General features: G+C 39.5%; 1 protein-coding gene and 1 long non-coding RNA gene across 6 annotated transcripts in view; one reads left to right on the top strand and one right to left on the bottom strand.

Moving 5' to 3' along the window:
• ITGA9 (integrin subunit alpha 9) overlaps positions 1 to 22,207 on the bottom strand; it is a 244,994-nt gene that overhangs the window by 101,686 nt on the left and 121,101 nt on the right. For all 5 annotated transcript variants that reach the window (XM_064421253.1, XM_064421279.1, XM_064421270.1 and 2 more), the window contains 2 exons: positions 21,410 to 21,565; positions 9,390 to 9,466 (listed from right to left, as the gene is read on the bottom strand). In XM_064421253.1, coding sequence (XP_064277323.1) covers positions 9,390 to 9,466; positions 21,410 to 21,565 — 233 coding nt within the window. The remainder of the gene's footprint in view (positions 1 to 9,389; positions 9,467 to 21,409; positions 21,566 to 22,207) is intronic.
• On the top strand, positions 16,530 to 20,030 carry LOC135301096 (uncharacterized). Its single transcript, XR_010362823.1, has 3 exons — positions 16,530 to 16,910; positions 18,522 to 18,643; positions 19,570 to 20,030. It is a non-coding gene; the product is annotated as an uncharacterized LOC135301096 (long non-coding RNA).

The following is a 22,207-nucleotide window of genomic DNA, read 5'->3' as shown; positions in this document are numbered from 1 at the left end:
TTCATCACATGAGTGTTCAAAAGAATTGCATTGCAATTCTCTCTGGAAAGTTCACAGCCAATTTAGGCTAAGGACTGGGCCAAATGTTCAAGATACCATAGCTTATTCTGCAACTAGCTTATATCTGCAACGTAGCTTATATCTCCAAGTTCTGCCTTCCCCTTCTCATGCTGAAGTCTATACCAACAAAGACACAAAGACACCTCACACAGCTGATGACCAGAGCCTATCTGAGGTACATTAAGCCAGCTATGGCAAACTAGCACTGAGGCCATCAGATCATTTCATTCATGATCTTTCTCTGTATTTCTCAATCTAGTTTCAAGCAGAGAATTTGCAGTGTGCCCTGAGTAGTACATAACATGAGGTGGTAGAAAAAATATAATTGCTAATTCCAAGGAGTGAACACCCAAGGTTGTGTGTCAGAAGAGCACAGGTTAAGAGTAGTACCATAACAATACTGCTCTTATTGGAGACCAAGTAACAGTGTTCCAGTGTGCCCCCTTAGGAAGGAACTAAATGTCCCATATGAAAAAAAGTGCTTACTGTGGTGAACCAAGGGCCATGGCCATTGAAGTGCTTGTGCCACCACCTTTCTGGCACAGGGCTTCCATCTCTAGTGTTTCAGTTCCCATATATATTACAATTCAGGAATATGGCACAGAGCCTACCTTTTCCATCTTTCCTATGCTTAATGTTAAAAATGAATGCATTTGAGTAGTAAACAAGAGGTGGAAAGGGCAGGAGAATTGGAGGTGGGGAAAGACACACATCACACATAACTCTTTATTATGATATAGAAAAAACAATAATTCCTAATTACACCTAGTTACTATGTATTCAGTGCTTCTCTGGAAACTGTCCTCTTTTCCCCAAGTGTAGCTTCTTCCCCTTAAGTGCAAAACAGATATAAATCCCAGCTATGTGTGCCTACAAACTTTGAAATAAAACGGACAGAACAGGGCAAAACACCACATAAAAACACCTTTTGTCACACTCTACAGAAATCTGGTGCCCTTTTATTATTATCAGTAATTTCAACTACACTCAGATGTTCACAGTCCTTTATAAACAGAACTGCAGTCAATAGGGAAAGAGCTGTCTCTGTTTTCACACAATGTTTACTCCAAGGAGCATTTTTCAGCTTGAATCAAGCTGCTCCACTTTATGAAACTGTGACATGAAACCAAGATGAGATACAACATCTACAGAAACTCTAATCTTATCTAATTTAATCTAATCATCTTTCACCCTTGCATTCACATATACAAACTACCATCTTTACAAGCTATCCTTGAAATCAACATTACTGTGCCTCTGGGACAAATTTATCCCTCTATGTGTGTAAAAGACAGCATTCTAAGGCTGCAATGCAAACAAAAACTAGTTACTAATGGAAGAAAGAAATGCAACAGATATACGGTATCAGGCACGTAAATGAGGTGGCACACACCAGCCTGACATGAAAAAAACCCTCTATATTGTCCCTATTTGTTAAAATATTTGAAAAGCTCTGTTAAAGTACATGATAGTTGACCACAGATCTGAAATTTGAAGCTGAATTAATAGGGCTTTATACCATACTGTTTCTAAAAATTAGATAATTAATGAAGTCATCATGCAAACCTATGTGTTTACCATAAAAATTATGACTTCAGACATAGATTTCCTGCTATTAGATAGCTTCAATTGCTTGTCCTGCTCCTGAGATGTTGGGGCGCAATATGCAATTTAAGAACCATATTCAGCTAAGCACTGATGAGAGAAGAACAGTGCCCTATCCAGTAACGACTTTCAGAGGTCAGTAAAAGGCAGTTAAACAGAGAGAAAACATTACAAACAGTACAGCTTTGTTACTTAAGGCAATTTGTTTTGCAGTAGCAGGTGTTACTCTCCAAGAGTAAGTTATGTCTAAATGTCAAATATGAGAAGCATGTCATGTCAGCACATTTTCTCTACAACTCACACAAAACCAGCAAGAAGATTTACCTGGTGACCTGTGAAAAACCTCAGGCTTACCTGATTTTGCAATTTCAAGATGTAATACAGAAAAAGTTCACGTAGCTGCTTCACAAAAGAAAATATATATATATATGTATGTATATATACATATACATGGACATCTGTACCAGTCACGATGTATACTACAAATGCAAAATGGAAGTGCATCTGCTTTCCATTGTGATCTGTACATTATCAAGAATTTCCACCTCTTGAGGCAGCTGATATATGACAGTGCTTCCTGAAGTTAAGCTTTTTTTTATTAGTTTTATGCTTTGGTTGGTAGAGCAACAGTGCCTTTAACTATCTTAGGCCCATAAAATAATGATGTTGAGATGTTCATAAGGAGGGCCAGGTTACACAGTAGCCCAGCAATGAATTCAAATTATGTGAAAGAACATCTCTTTAGATTCTAGTTTAAAATAACAAACAACAAAATCTTACTCCAGTAGATACAATTAAATGATTCCTTCAAAACAAAACCAGTATTTAGGAAGGGACAAGACTGGTTTGTACAATATCCTTTACTGATCATCAGTGACCTGTTCCTAGAAAATAGAGACTGGGAATCTGTATTCGTGTACTAAATATGTGGACTACTCTGGTTTGTTAACACTCATCACTTGATAGTTCTGTTATCATCCATATGGGTTCCATCACTCTGTTTTCAAAAGTAAGAGTACTGTCCACTGTTATCAGCCCGCGCTTATTTATTCTGGGAGAGATTTATGAAGCTATGAGCACAACAAACCAGATGGGAACCGAGAAACCATTTCTTCATCCCCATTCATCCTCAACAATGGAAAACATTCACTTATGCTTTGATATTATTATATTTGCTTTGATATTATTATAATTCTCCCACTGCAATTTTTACTACATCCTGATTAATTATGAGCTCTGCCCTTTCAGGAAACTGCAAATCCAACCCCGGATGAGTTACAACAGAGTTTTCCATATGCCTCACAAACTCAGCATTCAATATGCTAACAGCTGTTGGTAGGTAAAAGATAAATAGAAGACAAATAAATTAGAAATAGGAATTCTGCTTCATAGCTTCACCAAAAAGCTGAATTCAAAACAGAATTAGAAATATACATGAATCGTAGTAAGTAGTTTTTCACTGCACCCTTCACAGTGCAGCAGATCACTTTTAAATAACATTAAACTATGCTATAATTTATGAAAGCACTTAAATTACAACACAAGACTTGGTATGACTTTTTGAGAAAAAAGGAAGCAATCTACTCATATCCATTTCCCCAATGTTTCATCATTTTTTTCTCCTTAGAACATTTTTGGTAGTTGAAAAGATCATGAGCTGGGACAGCACTGGGTATAATAATAACCAGTAGGCAGTACATGACTGCAGTCATAGGTCTGTATTTGTGCTCTGGAGTTGGGACTATCCATATTTGCATACACAGCTTTATACACACATGGCCTTGACGTCAAGACCACTTCTGTAACACTAGAAATGCTAAACCATAACATTTGCTAATTTCAATTTGGTTGTTTTTATAAAGCAGATATGAGTTTCATCTGAGCAGCTCTGCTAACTAGGGTAGATTGTCTAGGGTAAACAGAATGTCAGAAATATTGTTGAAAGAAGTGTTTATTCAATGAAAAATAAAATAAAACAAATTCTTCATCTGCTATGAATGAAGAGAAAGGGGAAAACAGATATTACCAAAGCACATAATTAAGCCCCACAAAAAAGGATATTGTGTTTCCTCATCATGACTGTTTTGTTAAGATGCACTTCAGGGGCATAAAACCTCAATAGGCATACTATGAAACATGCTTCTCTAGAAACAAATTTCCATTGTATGATCAAAGGAGGCTAAGTGCTGAGGTGTGAGCCTGGTCAAATTTATCAAAGAGCTTTGCTTCCCACATTAAACTACAGGCTTGCAACTTTTCTTTGTGGCTTTGCAAGTCTATGAGCAGTGAAAACCTTTATTAGCTTTCTTAGCAAATGTTACTATATTATTGAGATACACTCAAAAAACTTAGAACTTTCTGATCAAAATTTTATGTTCTTGCTCCTTCCTTCAGAACACATTGATTTTCTGCACTGTTACAACACTAACTCATGTTCTACGCCATTACACCTTGTGCTGGTGGAAAACAAATTGGACAAGGCTGTCATAACATATTTTTATCTATGACTTCTGGATTCTTTCAGTTCAGGTTCTGTAATAATTTGACAAGTCAATATGAAACTTCTGTAGCTCATTTTTCAAATCAGCTACCTAATATCTGATAATGTGCATATTGAACCAGAGGAAGTCCTTCTGCTCATTTTAATAGGTCCATGAGCATATTCATCCCTGTATCTATACACAGCACTTGCAAACAGTCAGTTTTGCAGTTGCATAGATAGTTCCTATGCGAAATTGTTGCAGTTTTGGAGACAGACAAGTGACAAGACACACCAGGTTTATGCAGCAACAGCCAACATTTATTGAAGGGCACCCTCTTTTATAGGGGCTTTGAATTTACACTATGATTACACCACTCTTACATCTATGATTGTGTAAGGGTCTTAACTCTGGCCAGCTCACTGGCCAATTATATGGGTGCATTCATGGTTTAAAGGATTGGCTGAGGTCCCCTGTTTGAACTTGAATCCAGCCTATCAGTAACACACCCAGGGACTTGTTTACTTCTACTATCTAATGAACTAGGCTGTTTTAGTTGGGGTCTGTTATGCCAAATTATCTGTGCAGCTATAGACCAGCTATAGCTGTCACATGAAATTATTCACTCTTCAATAATACAAATAACATGCTTATAAACTTCAATAGAGATGTAAGCTCAAAGTCTGGAAGTCATGCGCACACTGTCTTTTTAGATAGGCTTGGGTTAAGTACTTCAATATTACATCCCAAAACATCATATTAAATCATTTATCTACTTATCATATACAGAGCCATGCATAAGACAAAAGAGGTCACAGAAATAAAAGAAGTGTTGGCATAAACAATGTTAATCCTCTAATAAGTCAGAGAAGGAATTTATATGGAAAAAAGGCAAAACCAATCTTCTTCTTCTTCTAAGGAACTGACCAGATAATACTGGAAAATACTTTTTCTTCATAAATAATCATTTCATTAAAATGGAAACATTTTGAACTTGAGCAAGTTTTTGACAGACTGGAATTTTGTCCGTTGTCTGGTTAAATTCAGAGGAACAAATGGAAGGAGAAACAGCCCAATCCATAAGCTTGACCTTTCAGTTGGAAAAGAACATTTCTCAAAAATCCCATTTCATAAGAGAACTTTTGAAAGTGTCCAGTTCAACTCAATTAAACTCATAATTTGGAAAAACTTTAAAATTTCTGTAAAATGCACCTATCACTCCTTTAGTTTCCTATGACTTTTGCTTCCAATTATACATTTCCAAAAAAAGCCCCAATTTTAAGCAGTATATACAGAACCCACTCCAGCCAGTCTGTAGGAGAAGAACATAAATTTAGGCCTAATGAATGGTGGCCTTTGAAGATGCTCTAAACCAACACAAAACCAAGCTGCTACTTCCCAATAGTCAAACATCAGTCAGAAGCACTTGGATGGATAAGCAGTTTTGTTCTAATGATGGATAAAAGGTAACCTCACGTCAAATAAATGTATGAAAGACTTCCTCCTGGAACCTTCTTAGGAATAGTAATATTTATTGCAGCATTTTCTATCCAAGGGGGCTCATAGTCCTGTGCTTACAATCCAATTTATACACACAGCTGGTGCTGGAACACAGCAGCTACATGACATTTACAACATCATCTTTCTTTCTTCTTGTTTGTTTTTTGTAAAGCTGCTCTGTTCATTACAACACACAGGTTGTCAGTGCATATACACAGCCATACAGGATTCCCTTCTTAACTGTATCTAACATAGAAGAAACTACCCATTCTGCTCTGGTCTTTTTAGCTAGCTTGTTTGTTATGGCTGGAAGAAAGTAAATTTTTTCAAACACCCTCACTCTTCCTCAAGTGTCTTTCCACTTTTCACCTGGTTCCTATTACATCATATAAAGGCTTAATAACTGGCCTTTGCAGAGCCAGTCAGATGGATAGGCATCAGGTCAGGAGCTGAAATGGCATTGGTATGTCAGACAAGACCTCCCTCAGCAATTTCAGGTTCTTAAAACACCAGAGAGCTTTTCTCCCACATAAAGTACCAAATGAATGGATTTAAGATTTTAAAGGCTAGGGAGATATAAACCCCTGGGAAACACCTACTTCAGAGTTTACCTCAGCACATCTTGAGGAAACAGACACAGCTCAGCTACTAAATAAGCATCTACAAGAGGGGCAATAAAGATGTGCTAGTTGCTGCAGAAACATGATAGAAAAGACATTTACTGTGCTGAGACAACAGATTGAGGCATTAATGTCAAATGATAGGTAATAAATATGTTTTTGAGACTAAAAACTATATGACAATAATAATAATTTGAAAATAATAATTAACATAACATTTTGTTTTTTCTGTAGTGAATGTCTGGAGAGGAAACCTGGACCAAGTTATGGTCAAAAACCAAAGTTTACTGCAAAATATTCTATTCCTATTTCTCTTACGGTTTGAGGTTGTGTCATTAAAGTTACCCATACAGAATACATACATATATTCTTTACACTAAGACATTTTAAGTCTCTTCCTTTAGAAATCACCAATACTACTATCCACAGGGTATAACTGCATGGATAAGGCCAGATTTTGCCATCTCCTACGGCAGCTGAAAGACTCAGCACTGGAGAATTGTTGAAGGAGAAGCAATGAGTAATGTTTCTGTGCCATGCTGCCAAAACTTCATGTATTTATTCTTTTAAGAAAAATTGATTTGAGAACAGTCATGACTGGAAAGATGAAATGCCTCTCTTCTGCTCCTTCAGTTTCTCCTAATGCTGCCTTCATCAAGTCCCCAGCACACTCCATGGCTACTTTTTCCTTATTTTTAATTGCCATCTGTAGTTTCAGCCTAGCAACATTCATACTCCCATGAGAAAATCCAGGCCAACCACTAGAAAGAACATTTGTAGCAATACTAGCACACACCACTGTAGCTGTTCCTACATGCAAGCTCAAAACGTCTGCCATAGAGAGTTCAATCCTAATGGTTTGCTTTGCCAGGTCCAGTCTTCCCCTCTAGTGAAGCTGCATGTTCTTGCTGGAAAGATGGCATCAGCGAGAGGCATGGAGTTCCACCAGCAAGTTTTCAGCCACTATGGTGGAGCATGCCCATAACCATCCCGACTCAGATGTTTCCATGTTGAAGAAAGGCTGATTTTGTTGAAGCAGTTTTGCTTACGTTACAGAGAGGATTCACCTCAATAAAAGTCAGAACACTAAAGAAACGCTGGTTGGGGTTTCTAAAGGTCAGAAAATCCATTCTGATCCTCCTCAACATATGACTCAACACAGCACAAAAAATGAGGTCAGCAAGGACCTTATCCAGACCTAGTCCTAAAACCCAGGATGGCACAGCATCAGCACATCTTAGTCCTGAGCAGCATGAACTGCCTACACAAGATGGTTTTTCCAAATCTCTGGTCTGAACCAGCCAAGCCACAGTCCATGACCCTGCTTACCATCTGTCACAAGCAACAAGATTGCTGGCTCCTTTGTCCAGCAATCCCTTCAGGAAGCTGGGATGGGTTTGCATGCGAATTGACGCTAATGAAGGTGCACAAGCCTTAAAGAGATTACTATACATTGGCTGACAAGTTTTAGCATTTGTCTCTTGCTATTTATTCCTCAACTGTGGCACAAAATCCTTCACTAGCTTCTCACAGACACCGATCTAGTTCTCAACAGATTTTGCTCAACACAAAAACTGAGTCAAATATCCAGACTAACTGCAGTCAAACCTTGGACTCTGTAGCCTGTAAACTAACCTGCTCCCAGCCAATCCCCCAAAACATTCATGCAGATTTCAGTCTTGCCTGGAGAAGTCTGTATCTTCTCAGACTTGACTCTGGTTCAGTTTTGTCTCTAAGTACTGTTACAGCATGCTGTAGATCTATACAAAGCATGTTTGCAACTATTATTTCTTCTATTTTTGTTGTTTTGTTTGGGTTGTTTCTTTTTTGTCTTTCACTCTCCTGACCTGAAAGCAAAGCACTTCACAGATTCTCCATCAAATAGCAAAATCTCTGGCATACAACTAAATAACTCTCATCAGCATTTCCATCTCTAAAAATACTGGGGAAAAAAAGGGAAACAGAAGTCACATGATGTTCAGCTTTAGTGTGATTTATCCCCAAATTGAGTACATGTCCAGGCAAAACAATAGGCTTTTTCCTAGGATCACCAGTATTATAAATTACTCAAGACCCCAGGCAGGAATGAGTAAATAAAATCTAATTAGAACCCATTAAAATTAAAAAGCAAAGCGGGATGACAGTGCTGGGAGCATAGTGAGACTCCTTCTGCTCACCAGAGGCTTGGCTTACAAAGCATCATCTCGGTCTTTTATACCTCCAAGAGTGCATCAGCCTCATTAATATTTATTAGCTGTCCTTATATGTCCTTCCATGCCTTTCACTGATGGAGCTCTTCTCGCATCTTGATTGGCGGTGCGATGATACCCTGCCAGGCCTCCCAGTGTCCCCCACTGCCTACCGCCTCCCACTTACCCCTCCCCATATGCCCCAACAGTCCTGTCTATCAGAGCTGCCAGGCAGCCACCTCACAGGGTGGGGAGGATTGAAGGGAGAACAGAAACAAACGTATATGTCAAAAGAATTGCCAACCCCAAAATAACCTCTCCCCACCACACTCAACAACTCCTACTCATTTGCATGGGCCAACCACCATACCTTACTCGTAACACCAGTCACAAGAGACAGAACATCAACTCTGGTCTATTTGATTAGTTTTATTATCCCACATGAAAGTGAAATCAGACACTCATCCCCAAGTTGCAACAAGAACAATTTGAAAGGTGGAGTATTTAGAAGAGTTTGCAAAACTGCAAGTTGAGAAACAGAAAACAGTAGTTTGAAGATAATTTGCTATGTTCAGAGGGGTTTTTTGAAACCTTACATGGGTTTTTTTGAAAAATTATGTGTTCCACATTGATACTTGATTTGAGCATGCATCTTTACTTTCTTTGTCTCTCTCTGCTGTTCTATTTATTTTCTCTATCTTCGTCCATTGTGACTGTTAAGGTGAAGGTGTCTTGCACTTTATGTGACCAGAGCCTACCATCACAAGAGTTCAGATTCTGTGAACATCTCAAGACCTTTTGTACTAAAGGTGGCATTACTGTCACCTTTAGTCTGGATCTAAAACATCTCTGTATTTCGACTTTCCAATGCCATTTCACATAGAATGAATGGCATACTACTGTGCAAGAAAGAAAATAAAAGTTCACCTACTCACCTTGATAGCAATAATTTACCCCGAAGTTTCAAATCAGCAGCACAGTCATCAGATTGACAGTTCCTCTCAAAAACAGTCTGTGAAAAACAGAGGAAAGAACTGCTAAAACATGAAAAGAGTAAGATCAAAATTCAAAGAAGGAACATGCTTGGGTGAAATAAAAACAAGACCAAAATCTGTGATACAGGGATATATAGTGTGAATGTTAAAGAAATTCAAGTTGAGGCAAATCTTATCTTTGTCAGAACTGGTTTTATTATCTTCTAACTGAACAGGAAGTTTCATCAAATCCAAACTCTCTCTCAGAGGTTTTGCTCAATCCGTTCTCCCATCTCATCTGACAAGAGTAATTGTTAATACCATATTTCTGGCATTCTTTGTCTTCCCCAGCTATGTGGATAAAAAATGAAACAAAATATGAAGTATTTATGAAACTATTTTCAGTCCTAAGGATTGCAAGTAAGGAAATCATACAGCAAACATTTTCCCGAGATTTTATATATGGCAGGAAACATTTCTGCCATCATGCAAGCAGTAGAAAATTACAACGACTGTTATGTATCAATGGTTGACTCAAATAATGGAGCCATTGTCAACCTTGTGAACTCTGGTAATACTGAGGAGATGTAACAGATTGATAAAGCTAGGAACTATGAAGGGACAACATATGGGCATACTATTTCAGTGGCAGTAGTTTACCATGGCTAAACAAGACAGCCACCAGAAAGTAAAAGAAGACAACAGGAACATGTTCCTTGCATTGAAGAAACCAAGATGCCATTTAGATTGTTGTTACTTTCCCCTGCTGTTTAGACCACAGACCAATACTCTTCTAAATACAGGGCTAGACTTTTCAGGCTGGAGGACTCATTCTTTCAAAGGTGTAATGCTCTTCAGCCTACCAAATATTCAAATACCCAATATGAATGTTGCCAACACTGTTCAGCTAGGAAACCTGATAATCCACTTATCTCTTCCTTTAAAATGAATGTTCATTTCTACAGGCTTCATGACTTTTATTACCAAAGTAATTGTATTTCAGTCATGAACAGAAGGACAGGGAAAATCTGTGCAGGATACACATAACGGTCAGATTGGGTTGGAAAGACTGAGAAAGAAAAAAAATGCCAACCGTACTGAGTTAGTACATTTTTTAAGAGCTCTGCCCAACTGTATCAGGACTGGAAAAAGACTTGAATCTTAAGCCCAGAGGGCATAGACACTTCTAGTCCTTTTCTTTCCAAGAAGGTTCTTGACTAAGCAGGCAGTTTGCTCTCCTTTTTGTATGCTGTGTGAGCTCACCAAAAAGGAGTGGATGTTTATGAAGTTAATTGTTGTGATGCCAAAATGAATTTTGCCTTTTTTGCTTTTATATTTCCTTTAAATATATTCATAGCTCTATTGTTGTATAATTATATAGTTCCTAGCTAGGCCCAGTACCTTTCCCAACATTTTTCCCTGACAGGCAGAAGGACAAAATACATTCCAGAGGCTCCAAGCCAGGGGGACCAGGTTCTTCCTAGGAGCTAAGGTTGAAACCAGCTCTTCAAGACACATTTTAATCTAAAAAGTTTAGTTCCTCTCTAAGGGCAGGAGGGATTTAGACAAGGATTGAACTAAGCGGGAACTATTTTACCACTTCTGTCTCTAATTGGAGATTTTTGTTAGTTATGCTAATTTGCTAAACATAGAAAACTGTTTTTACCCTGTGCAGGGGTGGGCATTTTCTATATCTGCTCCTGGAGGCCTCCAATGAAGATCAGCCTTTATATTACCTCCTACACTAATGTTGTCTTGAAAGTGTGTTGTTTTATTTCTAGGTTCTTTAAGGCATCAGTTTGATAACAGATATCAACCTGTGCTGTAGGTTGTACTGTGTTTCAAAAGAAGAAAGGTGGAAAGTGGCCAGCTGATCCGGGCTAATTACTTTGCTCTTTCATTTTTCTTCCCTACCTTTCGCTTTCCCAGAATCTCAGAAGTGAAATTTTAGATTTCACTTTAGAAATGAAGACTGAACTTACCCTTTGTCCTTAATAAAGACTACCACAACCAAAGGACAAGAATAAATCATGAGACAGGAACTGGCATTAGGCTTCCCTCTCAAACATGGCACATTTCAGAGGTATAGTTTCAAAAGTCCTCACAATTAATCCTCAAACCACTGTAGTAGTTTCACATAGGAAAGAATGCTGGTAACTCTCAGAGGAGAAAGAATAATAAACTGTAAAAAAATTCTACCCTGTCATTTTCTCTGTTTGAATTGCAGAAATCTTGGCAAAGTGCACACAGCAATCAAAGAAATTATCTGGATTTTTCAAAGTATAAAATACTGTAAGTACATTTAAGTAACTATCTAATAATCCTGGAATTTTCTTACTAAATCTATAGTTATCCTTACTCAGAAAGAATGAACTAATACTTCATTTTCTAAAATCACTGAGAATGTATCTCTTCCAGCATATCATGTACTAGAGAGCAAGCTACTTTGAAATACACTGGTAGTATTTCCTTGTCATAGATACCCAGGTTTCTACACAACACTGGGATGGGAGAAAGAAATTAAGGGTGGTGAGTTCCAAGATCTGTAGCTGTGTAGGAGTGAATCGTTTGCTTCTGTGGAGGATCTTGAACCTGTTCAGGTTTGGGAGAGCTCTCTCACCTCAAAACAGCTGGCTGGTCTGGATTTCCAGTCCAACAGGCTCCTAAGACCCACAGATGCAGGCACAACCAAGTCAGCACCCCAGTTTCAGGTTAATGACATCTGTGAACTATTTTGCTATTTTCCACTACTTCCCTGGTCTACCTGGACTATACTCCACCTTCCCTTTTTATATGTCTTCTAGAGTCTCGAGCCTCCAGCTCCTCACAGTCTATTTCCTCCATTTTCTTCTCTCCTAACATGACCCTTTTCTTCTCCCCTCTATTGATACTTCTGCCTTTCAGGTTGACTAATTCCTGGCTGTTTAAATTCCTCCCAAACAATTAAGAAAGAAATACACTTTAAGGCACCATAGCATTTACGAACACTATGTGTGTATTGTTACTGTGCCCTTACTTGGTCTATTTGAGGTGCAATTTCTTTGGGTCAGAAACTGTACCTAACTTAACACTGCATGTTGTTAGAGCAGGAATCCATTCCCGGGATATGGTGCAGACCCTGCCACAACATTACTACTAATTTTAACTCCAAGCAATCTTTAAATTGGTTGCAGCTTTACAATACCAGCTTTAAGGATTTATAGAGGTCTTTAAATATTAAAATTGTTGAAGAAGGTAATCTATGGGTGTTATGTGTTATTCACAGTTAAAAAAAAAAAGGAAGTAGGATGAAACTAACTGTGGAAGCAGCTCATAATTTTTGCCATTACTGTTACCCAAAGTGAAGAGGAGCAATTCTGAACAGTGGTTTTATGAAATTTAATTGTATTCCACTAATACTGTACCAAATGTCTCACAGGTTTGAACATATATAGAGATGGCCAGGAAACTTCCTTACGTAAGAAATACATACATGAAAAATTGAGGAGTATGAGATGAGGGGTGGAGATCAGAGCAAAAATTGCCATGAGAAACACAGCTGCATCCCTTATCTCAAGGCCACCACATAGTTGTCTAGCATTTCCACAAGAAAAATAGGTGTTTGTGTGCCCAGTAATAGGGACAGGATAACCTCAATGCTTCTAGGACACATCATCACTGTACAAACACAAAACTAGTGTAAAGTTCATTCTCAGTGAGTCTCTCAGACTTCCTTCTCAGTGAGTCTCTCAGACTTCCTGCTATCACCAGATGTTCAGCAAAGCAGAGACAAAACCTAGCATTTCCAGGGTTCACAATTCCTCTCTGCACTCTCTACTGCTGCACAGAGCCCAGCAGCTTTGGGAAATTATTCCAGAGCAAGTCACTCCCACCAAGTCACCAAATCTTGTTGACAAACACAGTTTTCTCAAATTCTGCATGGCAACTTTACTGAGTAAAAAAGATTATGCTCCTTGGGACGTCCAGTAATGTGACAGATATCGCCCTGTGGGTTTAGGAAAGATGGATGGCACCCACGTCCTCCAAAGGGTAAGCCAAAAAGCCTACATTAAAGTACACTCATTATAAAAAGAGAATATACACATCTGTACACAATCAAACCTACCGTAAGGAGAGATCTAGAGCTGATCAGGAAGGGAACATGTCTACCTAGGTAGATCAGGGCCTCAGAGCAAGTATCTTTTGTCCATTATGTCTCTTGAGAGAAGTGTAAAGACTAAATTCCACATTTTTTGGTAAAGGCTAGGGGTAAATGTAGGAGAAAGTAGGAGAGGGATAAATCTCTAGTTTCTGCCTCCAAAGCTCTCCTAAGCATAAAGCTACTGGGTACTGGGCATGTAGATATTCTCCTTTTCCTTCTTGCTCTACTGAAAACTGATAGGAGGTAAAACAAGTAAGAAGGAGCCTGGCTTCAGCCTAATGATCAGAGTTCTGTGCTCTGAGGAAGGTGATCTATGATTTCACACCAGGCTTACTAAACTGCTTCACTTCCTTTCAATGGCTATCTAAAATTAAACAAATCTATGTTTCTGGAACTACTTCCAGAAGACAATAGGGAACATAAAAAATAAAGTATATCCTGTGCCACTCCAGTCCACAGAAAATACTGGAAGTCTTTCAATAAATTAAGGGGGGATAAACAGTTTTTCAAAATATCCAACCTACCAAAATTCAGGAAAGCACATGGATATTTCAGGTTGTAGCCAAACTGAACTATCAAGAGTTTGAGAGGTTTCCAGCACTATTCTAGTAAGAGTTCTGCCTATGCTTTCACAGAAGGGGAAAGCAACAGTTGAAGGTCAGTATTTGAAGAGAAGGGAGAGAAACAGCATTCTCAAAAGTTCCCTTGAAAACATGTCATTTTATGGACTGGATAAGAGAACAGCGATTCACTCTAGATCAGACATTTAACAACTTCCTCACACATCAGTCTACAAAAGGTTCAGATGTCATCCCTTAAAAAATGGCAGAGCTGGCCTTTGGTATTTGTGGATCCATTCCTTTAATTTCATAAGCTGTGCCATGGAGTTCTACAGGAATACCTATGCTATGCAAAATAATCAGGATTAAGAATACAGTACTTCAATCCCTACACTGATTTCCCGTAAATTGTCACTAACCCTGCAGTATGCGCAGAGATGACTTAGCAATTGTAACGCAAAAACAATTCAGTAAAGGGGCTTGTCATTCTAATATTTAGCTTTTAGATATTGATGCTATCTGATTATAAACATGTTATCTGGTGAAGATGAGTTCCTGGCTCTTATTTAGAAACCAGGATATATGATCCAATTTTCAAATGCTGAGCTGTAAACAACAACTCTCACTAACTTTTCTAGGAAGTATTTTCTGTGTATAGCTTTACAAACCAATTACATCAATGTGCCTAAGTAATGATACAGGAGCTTGATTTTAGACCTGAATTTATTTTGATTATTTTGATTTTAAACCTTCAAGTTGCCTGAAAAATAAAGCTATTACCTACATGTCTACTGACCATAGAAAAAGAAATATAGACTGACTCTTTCAAGGCATCGCATGCTTTACTATACTACTCATGGAAACAGTCCATTTATATATGCTGCTGAGCCAAACAAAGTGGCTGATTTAAATTCCCACTAGAAGGGCAATTTGAAAATTTTCAAAAAAACATTACAGGATTTCATGAGATGTGCTGGCTAAAATGAGAATACATGATTTATACAATACCCCTAACTGAGTGCTGGAGTGACATGACAAAGGCAGGAATACTAGGGGAGTGAAACCAATGTGCTGGTACTGCATGGTGCAGGGGATGAAGGTTAGCTATCAAGCTCCCTCAGCTCCACAGAGACTTTATCAAAGCACTAGGTTTGAAGGCGGAAAGCACTAGGTTTGAAGGTGGAAAGGAATAAAACCAGGCTCATTACAGATGAGCCTAGGGGCAGCATACCACTGTTGGGGGTGAAATCAATAGCCCCGCTGAAGTGCACCTACATTGATGCACACAGTATCATAATGAACAAGAGAAGCTGGAGGCCATTGTGCAATGGGAAAGCTATGATGTAGTTGCCATCATGGAAATGAAGTGGGATGACTCACAATACTGGAGTGCTGCAATTCATGGTTACAAATACTTCAGAAAGTGGAATCTTTGATAGGTAAAAAACTGGCTGTACAGCTGGACCCAGAGACTTACAGTGAATGAAGCTAAATCCAGTTGGTGGCCAGTCACTAGTGGTGCTCCCTGGGGCTCAGTTTTAGGGCTGGTCCTTTTTAAAACAGTTATTGGTGATCTGGATGGGGGCATAGAGTGTACCCTCAGTAAATTTGCAGGACACATCAAATTGGGAGGGAGGGTTGATCTGCTCTCTGCAGATAGATGGAGACAGACTCAGTCAATGGGCTGAGGAAAGCAGCATGAGGTTCAGCATTAAGTGCTGGGTCCTGCATTTGTGTTCCAGCAAGCCCATGAAGCACTACAAGATCAGGGAAGAGTGGCTCAAGAGCAGAAAGGGTCCTGAGGATGCTCAGTATGAGCCAGCAGTGTGCCCAGGTGGCCAGGAAGATCAGATCAATAGCATCCTGGCCTGTATGAAGAACAGTGTGGCCAGCAGGTCCAGGGCAGAGATCACCCTCCTGTATCTGGCACTGGTGAGGTGATACCTCAAGTACTGTGTTCAGATCTAGGCATGTCACTTTAAAAAGGACATTGAAATGCTGGAGCACCTCCAAGAAAGGGCAACAAGGCTTCTGAAAGGTCTGGGAAAGTGTCTTAGGAGGAATGGCTGAGGGGCTGGGTTTGTTGAGAAGAGGGGCTTAGGAGGGACCTCATTGGTGCCTACAACCACCTGAAAGGAGGCTGTAGTGAGGTGGGGGCCAGTCTCTTCTACTGTGCCTGCACTGGAATTAAGCTGAGACAGATGAAATTCAGATTAGATATTAGAAAAAGGGTGGTCAGGCATTGGAAAAGGTTTTCCAGGGCTTTGATGAAGTCTCCATCCCTGGAGGTATTTAAGAATTACCTGGATCTGGCACTGCTGTTGTTTAGTAAAATGATGTTGTTTAGGGGTTGCAGTTATAGTACTGGGTTGATTGCTGGACCTGATGATCTTAAAGGTCTCTTCCAACCTTAACGATTCTATGATTCTATGAGAGGCAGGGAAAAAGAGTTGATGGTGTGGCTGTGTACATTAAGCAGTCTTTCAACTTTCTATCAAGGATAATGATGACAAGATTGAGTATCTGTGGGTAAGAATCGGGGGAAGGCCAACAACACAGACATCCTGGTAGGAGTCTATTATAGACAACCCAACCGGGATGAAGGGATGGATGAACTATTCTGTAAGCCTCTGTCTTATGTTTCACAATGGCTAGCCCTTGCTCTTGTGGGAGACTAACTTGTGGGATGCCTGCTGGAAACTCAACACAGTGGAGTCTAGAACACTTCTTAAGTGTGTGGAAGACAACTTTCTGACACAACTAGTAACTGAGCTTAGCAAGGTGGGTACCCTGCTAGACCTGCTTTTTACAAACAGAAGGGCTGGTAGGAAATGTGGTGGTCAGATGACATCTTTGGCACAGTGACCATGACATAATGGAGTATTCAATTCTTGGTGAAGTAAGGAAGGGGTCAACAAAATCTCCACTTTGGATTTCAGGAGGCTGGACTTTGGCCTGTTCAGGACACTTGTTCAGAGAGCCCCCTTGAAAAAATTCCTTAATAAGAAGGGAGTCCAGGAAAGCTGGACATACTTTAAGAAGGAAGTCCTAAAGGTTTAGGAAAATACCCTCCCTATGTGCTGAATATTGAACTGGGGAAGAAGAACAGCCTAGCTGAACATGGAGCTTTCACTGGAACTTGGGTTTGTGACCTTTGGAAGAAGTGGCAGTCAGGAAAGGTATATGAATGTCGTTACACCATGTAGAAAGAAAATTAGAAAGGTGAAAGCTCAGCTAGAACTTAATCTAGCCACTGCTGTAAAAGATAATAGAAATGTTTTTATAAATAGATGAACAACAAAAGAGGGCCAATGAAAATCACCATTCTTTATTGGATGCAAGGGAATCATAGTCACCAAGATTGAGGAAAAGGTTGAGGTACCTAACGCCTTCTTTGCATCATTCTTTAACAGTAAGGCTGGTTATCCTCATGGCAACCAGATCTCAAAGGTGGTAGACAGAGACAGGAATCAGAATTGATCCCCTGTAATCCAAAAGGAAGCAGTCAGGGACACGCTGAGCCACTTTGATACTCACAAGTCTATGGGACCAGATGGGATCCATCCTAGGCTGATGAGGAAGCTGTCAGAAGAGCTGCTTTCCATCATTTATCATTAGTCCTGGCTAACTGGGGAGGCCACAGGTGACTGGAAGCTGGACAATGTGATATCCATCCATAAAAAGGCCAGGAAACTACAGGCCTGCTAGCCTGATCTCGATGCCTGACACGATTATGGAACTGAGTGTGACTCACATCTTGAGTGTGATCATGATGCTGGCTTGGGTTTGCCTTTTTTTCTTTTATGTTCTCTGTATTCTTCATTCATGTATTTGTATCTCTGTAGCCTACTGTACTAGGAGTTAGTTTTCCCAGTAATTTTCCATGGCCTTTCCCTAGGCAGAAAGACAAAACAAATTCCAGAGCTTCAAGCCCCGAGAAGTGCAAAGCTCCCATGCTATCTTGTTTTTTTCCTGGAAACCAAGGCCGAGAGCAACTCTTTGAGATACACTTCATTGACTAAGTACAGCTCATACCAAGGGGGGGCTCCAGAGAAGGGGTTTGACCTGGGAGGAAATTGAACCACCACTTGTCTTTCTAATGGGTGTTTTTTATCAATTATTCTAATTTCCTAAAACCCATAAATATGTACTCATCTCTGTTGGGTGGGCTTTTCTGGACATCTCTCTGTAACTGCCTCTGAAAACCTTCAAATAAAGATCTGCTCTTATTTTACCTCATTAGTGAAATCATCTCGAGTTTCATTTCCAGCAAGTTAGGAAAAAGACAACTATCACATGGCACATACAGGACAACCAGGGGATTAGGCCCAGCCAACATAGGTTTAGGAGGACATGCCCTGCCTAACCAGCCTGATCTCCTTTTATGACCAGGTGACCCACTTGGTGGATGTAGGGAAGGCTGTGGATGTTGTCTACCTGGACTTCAGCAAAGCCTCTGACACCATCTCCCACAACATTCTCCTGGAGAAGCTGGCAGCCCGTGGCTTGGACAGGTGCATTCTTTGCTGTGTTAAGAACTGGGTGGATGTCTGGGCCCAGAGAATGGCAGTGAATGGTGTTGCAACCACGTGGTGGCCAGACACTAGTGAGGTTCCCCAGGTCTCCACTACTGGGACCAGTCCTCTTAAATATGGTTATTGATGATCTGTACAAGGGGATCAAATGCACCCTCAGTAAGTTTGTGGACAGCACCAAGTTGGGTGTGAGTGTTGATCTGCTAGAGGGTAGGAGAGCTCTGCATATTGATCTGGACAGGCTGGATCGATGGGTTGAGGCCAGTGGTTTGAGGTTTAACAAGACCAATTCTGGGTTCTGTACCTTGGTCACAACAACCCCATGCAGTGCTACAGGCTAAGGAAGACTGTATACCAAACTTTTCCAGCTGAGGAGAACTACAGGGGAATTAATCAATTTCACAGCTAATTAATTTACTTAACCAGCTTTTTAAATACAAGTATTTCAAAAAACAGACCTCTGCCTTAAAAAGGTGAAGTTCATCCAAGAAACATGCAGTCTCATTCACCCAGAAGTGCAACACTGGGCACAAATTTTCATTGCAAGTCAGTGGCACAGTAGGAAGAGGAGGTTGTGGACATTTTCTCTCTTCTTTTAACTAACACAACTAAATCTACTGAGAATATTTTCCTAAACAAAATGGTATCTCCATCCACATAGTAGCTGGTGATTTTATTACAGTATTTAAAACAGGCAGAATTCTAGCCTATCACATTTTGAACTCTAAGATACATTACTGGATACTACTAAGAACAAATCCCCACTGTATTTGGCAGCATAGTTTTCTTCTTCTTGGTTAACATGTATTTATACAGTGGGTATACAAAAATAAATATAATGATACAAACCATTTAAAAAGAACTAAACCAAACCCAGTTCTAAACATACAATGATTTCCCTGAAGGAAGAAGACTTACTCGCTTTTTCCTGTGGATGAAGGTAGCAACTGGATTTGGGAGGCAACAAAGAGGCTAATGGAAAGTCACTTCTGGATCAGCAAGATCTAGGGCTTTTGAAAACAACACAAAACTAGCTATATTTAAAGACATTAGTATTTACATTAACACTACTTTTGTCTACCTGACTTCACCTGTGCCATATCTTCTGAAAACAGAAAACACTAGAGTCTTGAACTGGACTTCCAAAATGTAAGGTTCCTCCACAATCATTAGATTCTTTGAAAATGTCAACCCTTTATTATATTAATTTTGGTTCCTACTGTCCCTTTTGGTCTTTTAAAACTATTTTGACTTACAAAATAACAAGACTTCTGAAAGAGAATGCTACATTCCAGTTTTCCCATGAACTTAGTCTTTGAGGACCCCAGCACCATGCCTTGAGGCTACTTTATAAGCGCTTTGTCACCATGACTGCCACACCAACTCTGAAGTTCTTGTCACAGCCTTGGCTGAAAGGACACTTCCCAGCATGCCCAGTGTCAAAATCCTTTTCTTACTAATCTAATTGAATAACATCTGGAAAACAAATGAAAAGGGATTGTTAAACTGGTTCCCTCCCATCCAAATTCCAAAAGAAAACAAGTCAGAGAAATTCCCAAAGTATTTTTGTTCCTGTTCTATCACCTCAGCATTTAGGTATTTTAACATTGATCTGAGACTCACTTGCAGGGCAAGATGTGACCTTTTGAGTTTAAGCCCACTAATAAAAAATACAAGAAGCTTTGTTCATGTAACAGTCAGGTTTACAGCAGTGTTAAAGTTCCAAAGTTCTCCACAAATTCCCATCATATTGTTGCAACAACACAAAATTCATATACACAACAGCCCCACAATCCCTCTTCACAAAAACAAGTAATTCTTGAATGGATCTTTCATGCATAAGTTTATAAAAATAAAGCATACTTGAATAAAAATTCATGCCTCTAAAGGGCAAGGATTATAACTAAATACAGTTCAAAATACTTGATTACATAGTGAAGCAAATAAAATGCTTAAGTTACTATTTTTTAAGTAGTATTCAGTGACCTTATGAGCAGAATCAGAAAGTAATGCTACAGACGATGATACTATTGTATCAATAGAAAATTAATTTGTTAAGGTTAAAAACCAGATCTAACGATCTACTCCAGACAGACTTCTTATAGCTAAAAAAGGGGGAGGGGAGGGGAGGGGAGGGAAGGGAAGGGAAGGGAAGGGAAGGGAAGGGAAGGGAAGGGAAGGGAAGGGAAGGGAAGGGAAGGGAAGGGAAGGGAAGGGAAGGGAAGGGGAAATGAAACCATCCTATTTCACCATGGCATGTCCTACAATAACAGTAGGAGCAGGTTTCTCTGGCCACATGACTGGATGTGTGAAGTCCTCAAGAAAAGAGGATAGTTCAGTCAGGCAAATTTTTTGTTCTTCTGCCCACTGTTCTCCCCTCAGACAGTTCTCATGTCCCCTTCTGCACTAACAAAGGCTTAACCTGGAAAGAAGGCCAGGACCAAGCCTTTCACAAGAAGCTCCTACATTAAGGGAAGAGTCAGAAGGAGTAGGACCTTTCTCATATTTCCCTTCCCAGCATAAACACCCTGAAACAAGAAAGTGACCTCACTTTGTGCTGCCCAGCCTTGGAGGCTCAAGCCTTTAGTATGTCACAGAGCAGCACTGACGTTAGTAATAGTAAAGATTGTACAAAAAGCCTACTGTGTACAAATGACTCAGAGCTTGGCAATCCACTTCTAGAGCCACCTCTGCTGAAAGTTCAGCCACAGGTCTTCTCGGGAAATAATGTAGTCCAAATCTGACCTGATTCCTTTGTGCTATCTTTTGTCCTTTCTTCCAGCGAAGAATGGGCTTCAGAGCAGTTAGTTCCTTGTCCTCTTTTCCTCTTTCTATTGCATGTTCCCCAAGGCTGTATGATGTCTCAAATACAATTGGAGAGATGACGTCCTTGACTCTTTTCTGTACAAGAAGAAAAACATGTATTTCACCTATGCATATATCCATGCAAGTTTCCAGCTACAACAATTATACATTCAATTAAACAAGATAATTTAATTAAATATGCAATTGAAGCAGACTGAACACTGCAGACAGGTTTCTCTACTTCCTTTATCTTTCTCCAGGTCAAACAGGAATAAGCACATTACAATGAACAAGTCAGAAGCTTAAATTATTTTTTTAAGTTATTCTTTTGGGATTTACTCCTCAATACACAAAAGCAGAGGAATATTTTGCCCACCTATAAATCAAGTGGTTTTCAATTAAAATATTTTCTTTTAAATAAATAGAAAACAATTAAATTATTCCCACAAAAGCAAAGATCAAATAATCTTCATCTCAGGGGTTTCAAAATCCTAGACTTTGACTGAGATCACCTCCAGTGAGCTCCACTCATTAAAAGAACAGAAAACTCCATCTTCCCTTGTTGTTTTGCAATATCAGTGAAATAAATGAATGAGCAAAGGTACTAATGTGGCTGTAAAATAGGCTTACAGACGGACATACAGGGGCAAGAAAATCCATCTTCCAGCATGCTTCTTGTCATAGTTTGACCCTGGCACAATGCCAGGGCCTCTATGAAAGGTATATTTCTAAAAATGG

Source organism: Passer domesticus, chromosome 1, assembly GCF_036417665.1.
Source record: "Passer domesticus isolate bPasDom1 chromosome 1, bPasDom1.hap1, whole genome shotgun sequence".
Taxonomy (NCBI): domain Eukaryota; kingdom Metazoa; phylum Chordata; class Aves; order Passeriformes; family Passeridae; genus Passer; species Passer domesticus.
Note: the sequence above shows the minus strand (reverse complement) of the source record. Positions and strands in the feature narration are given on the sequence as shown.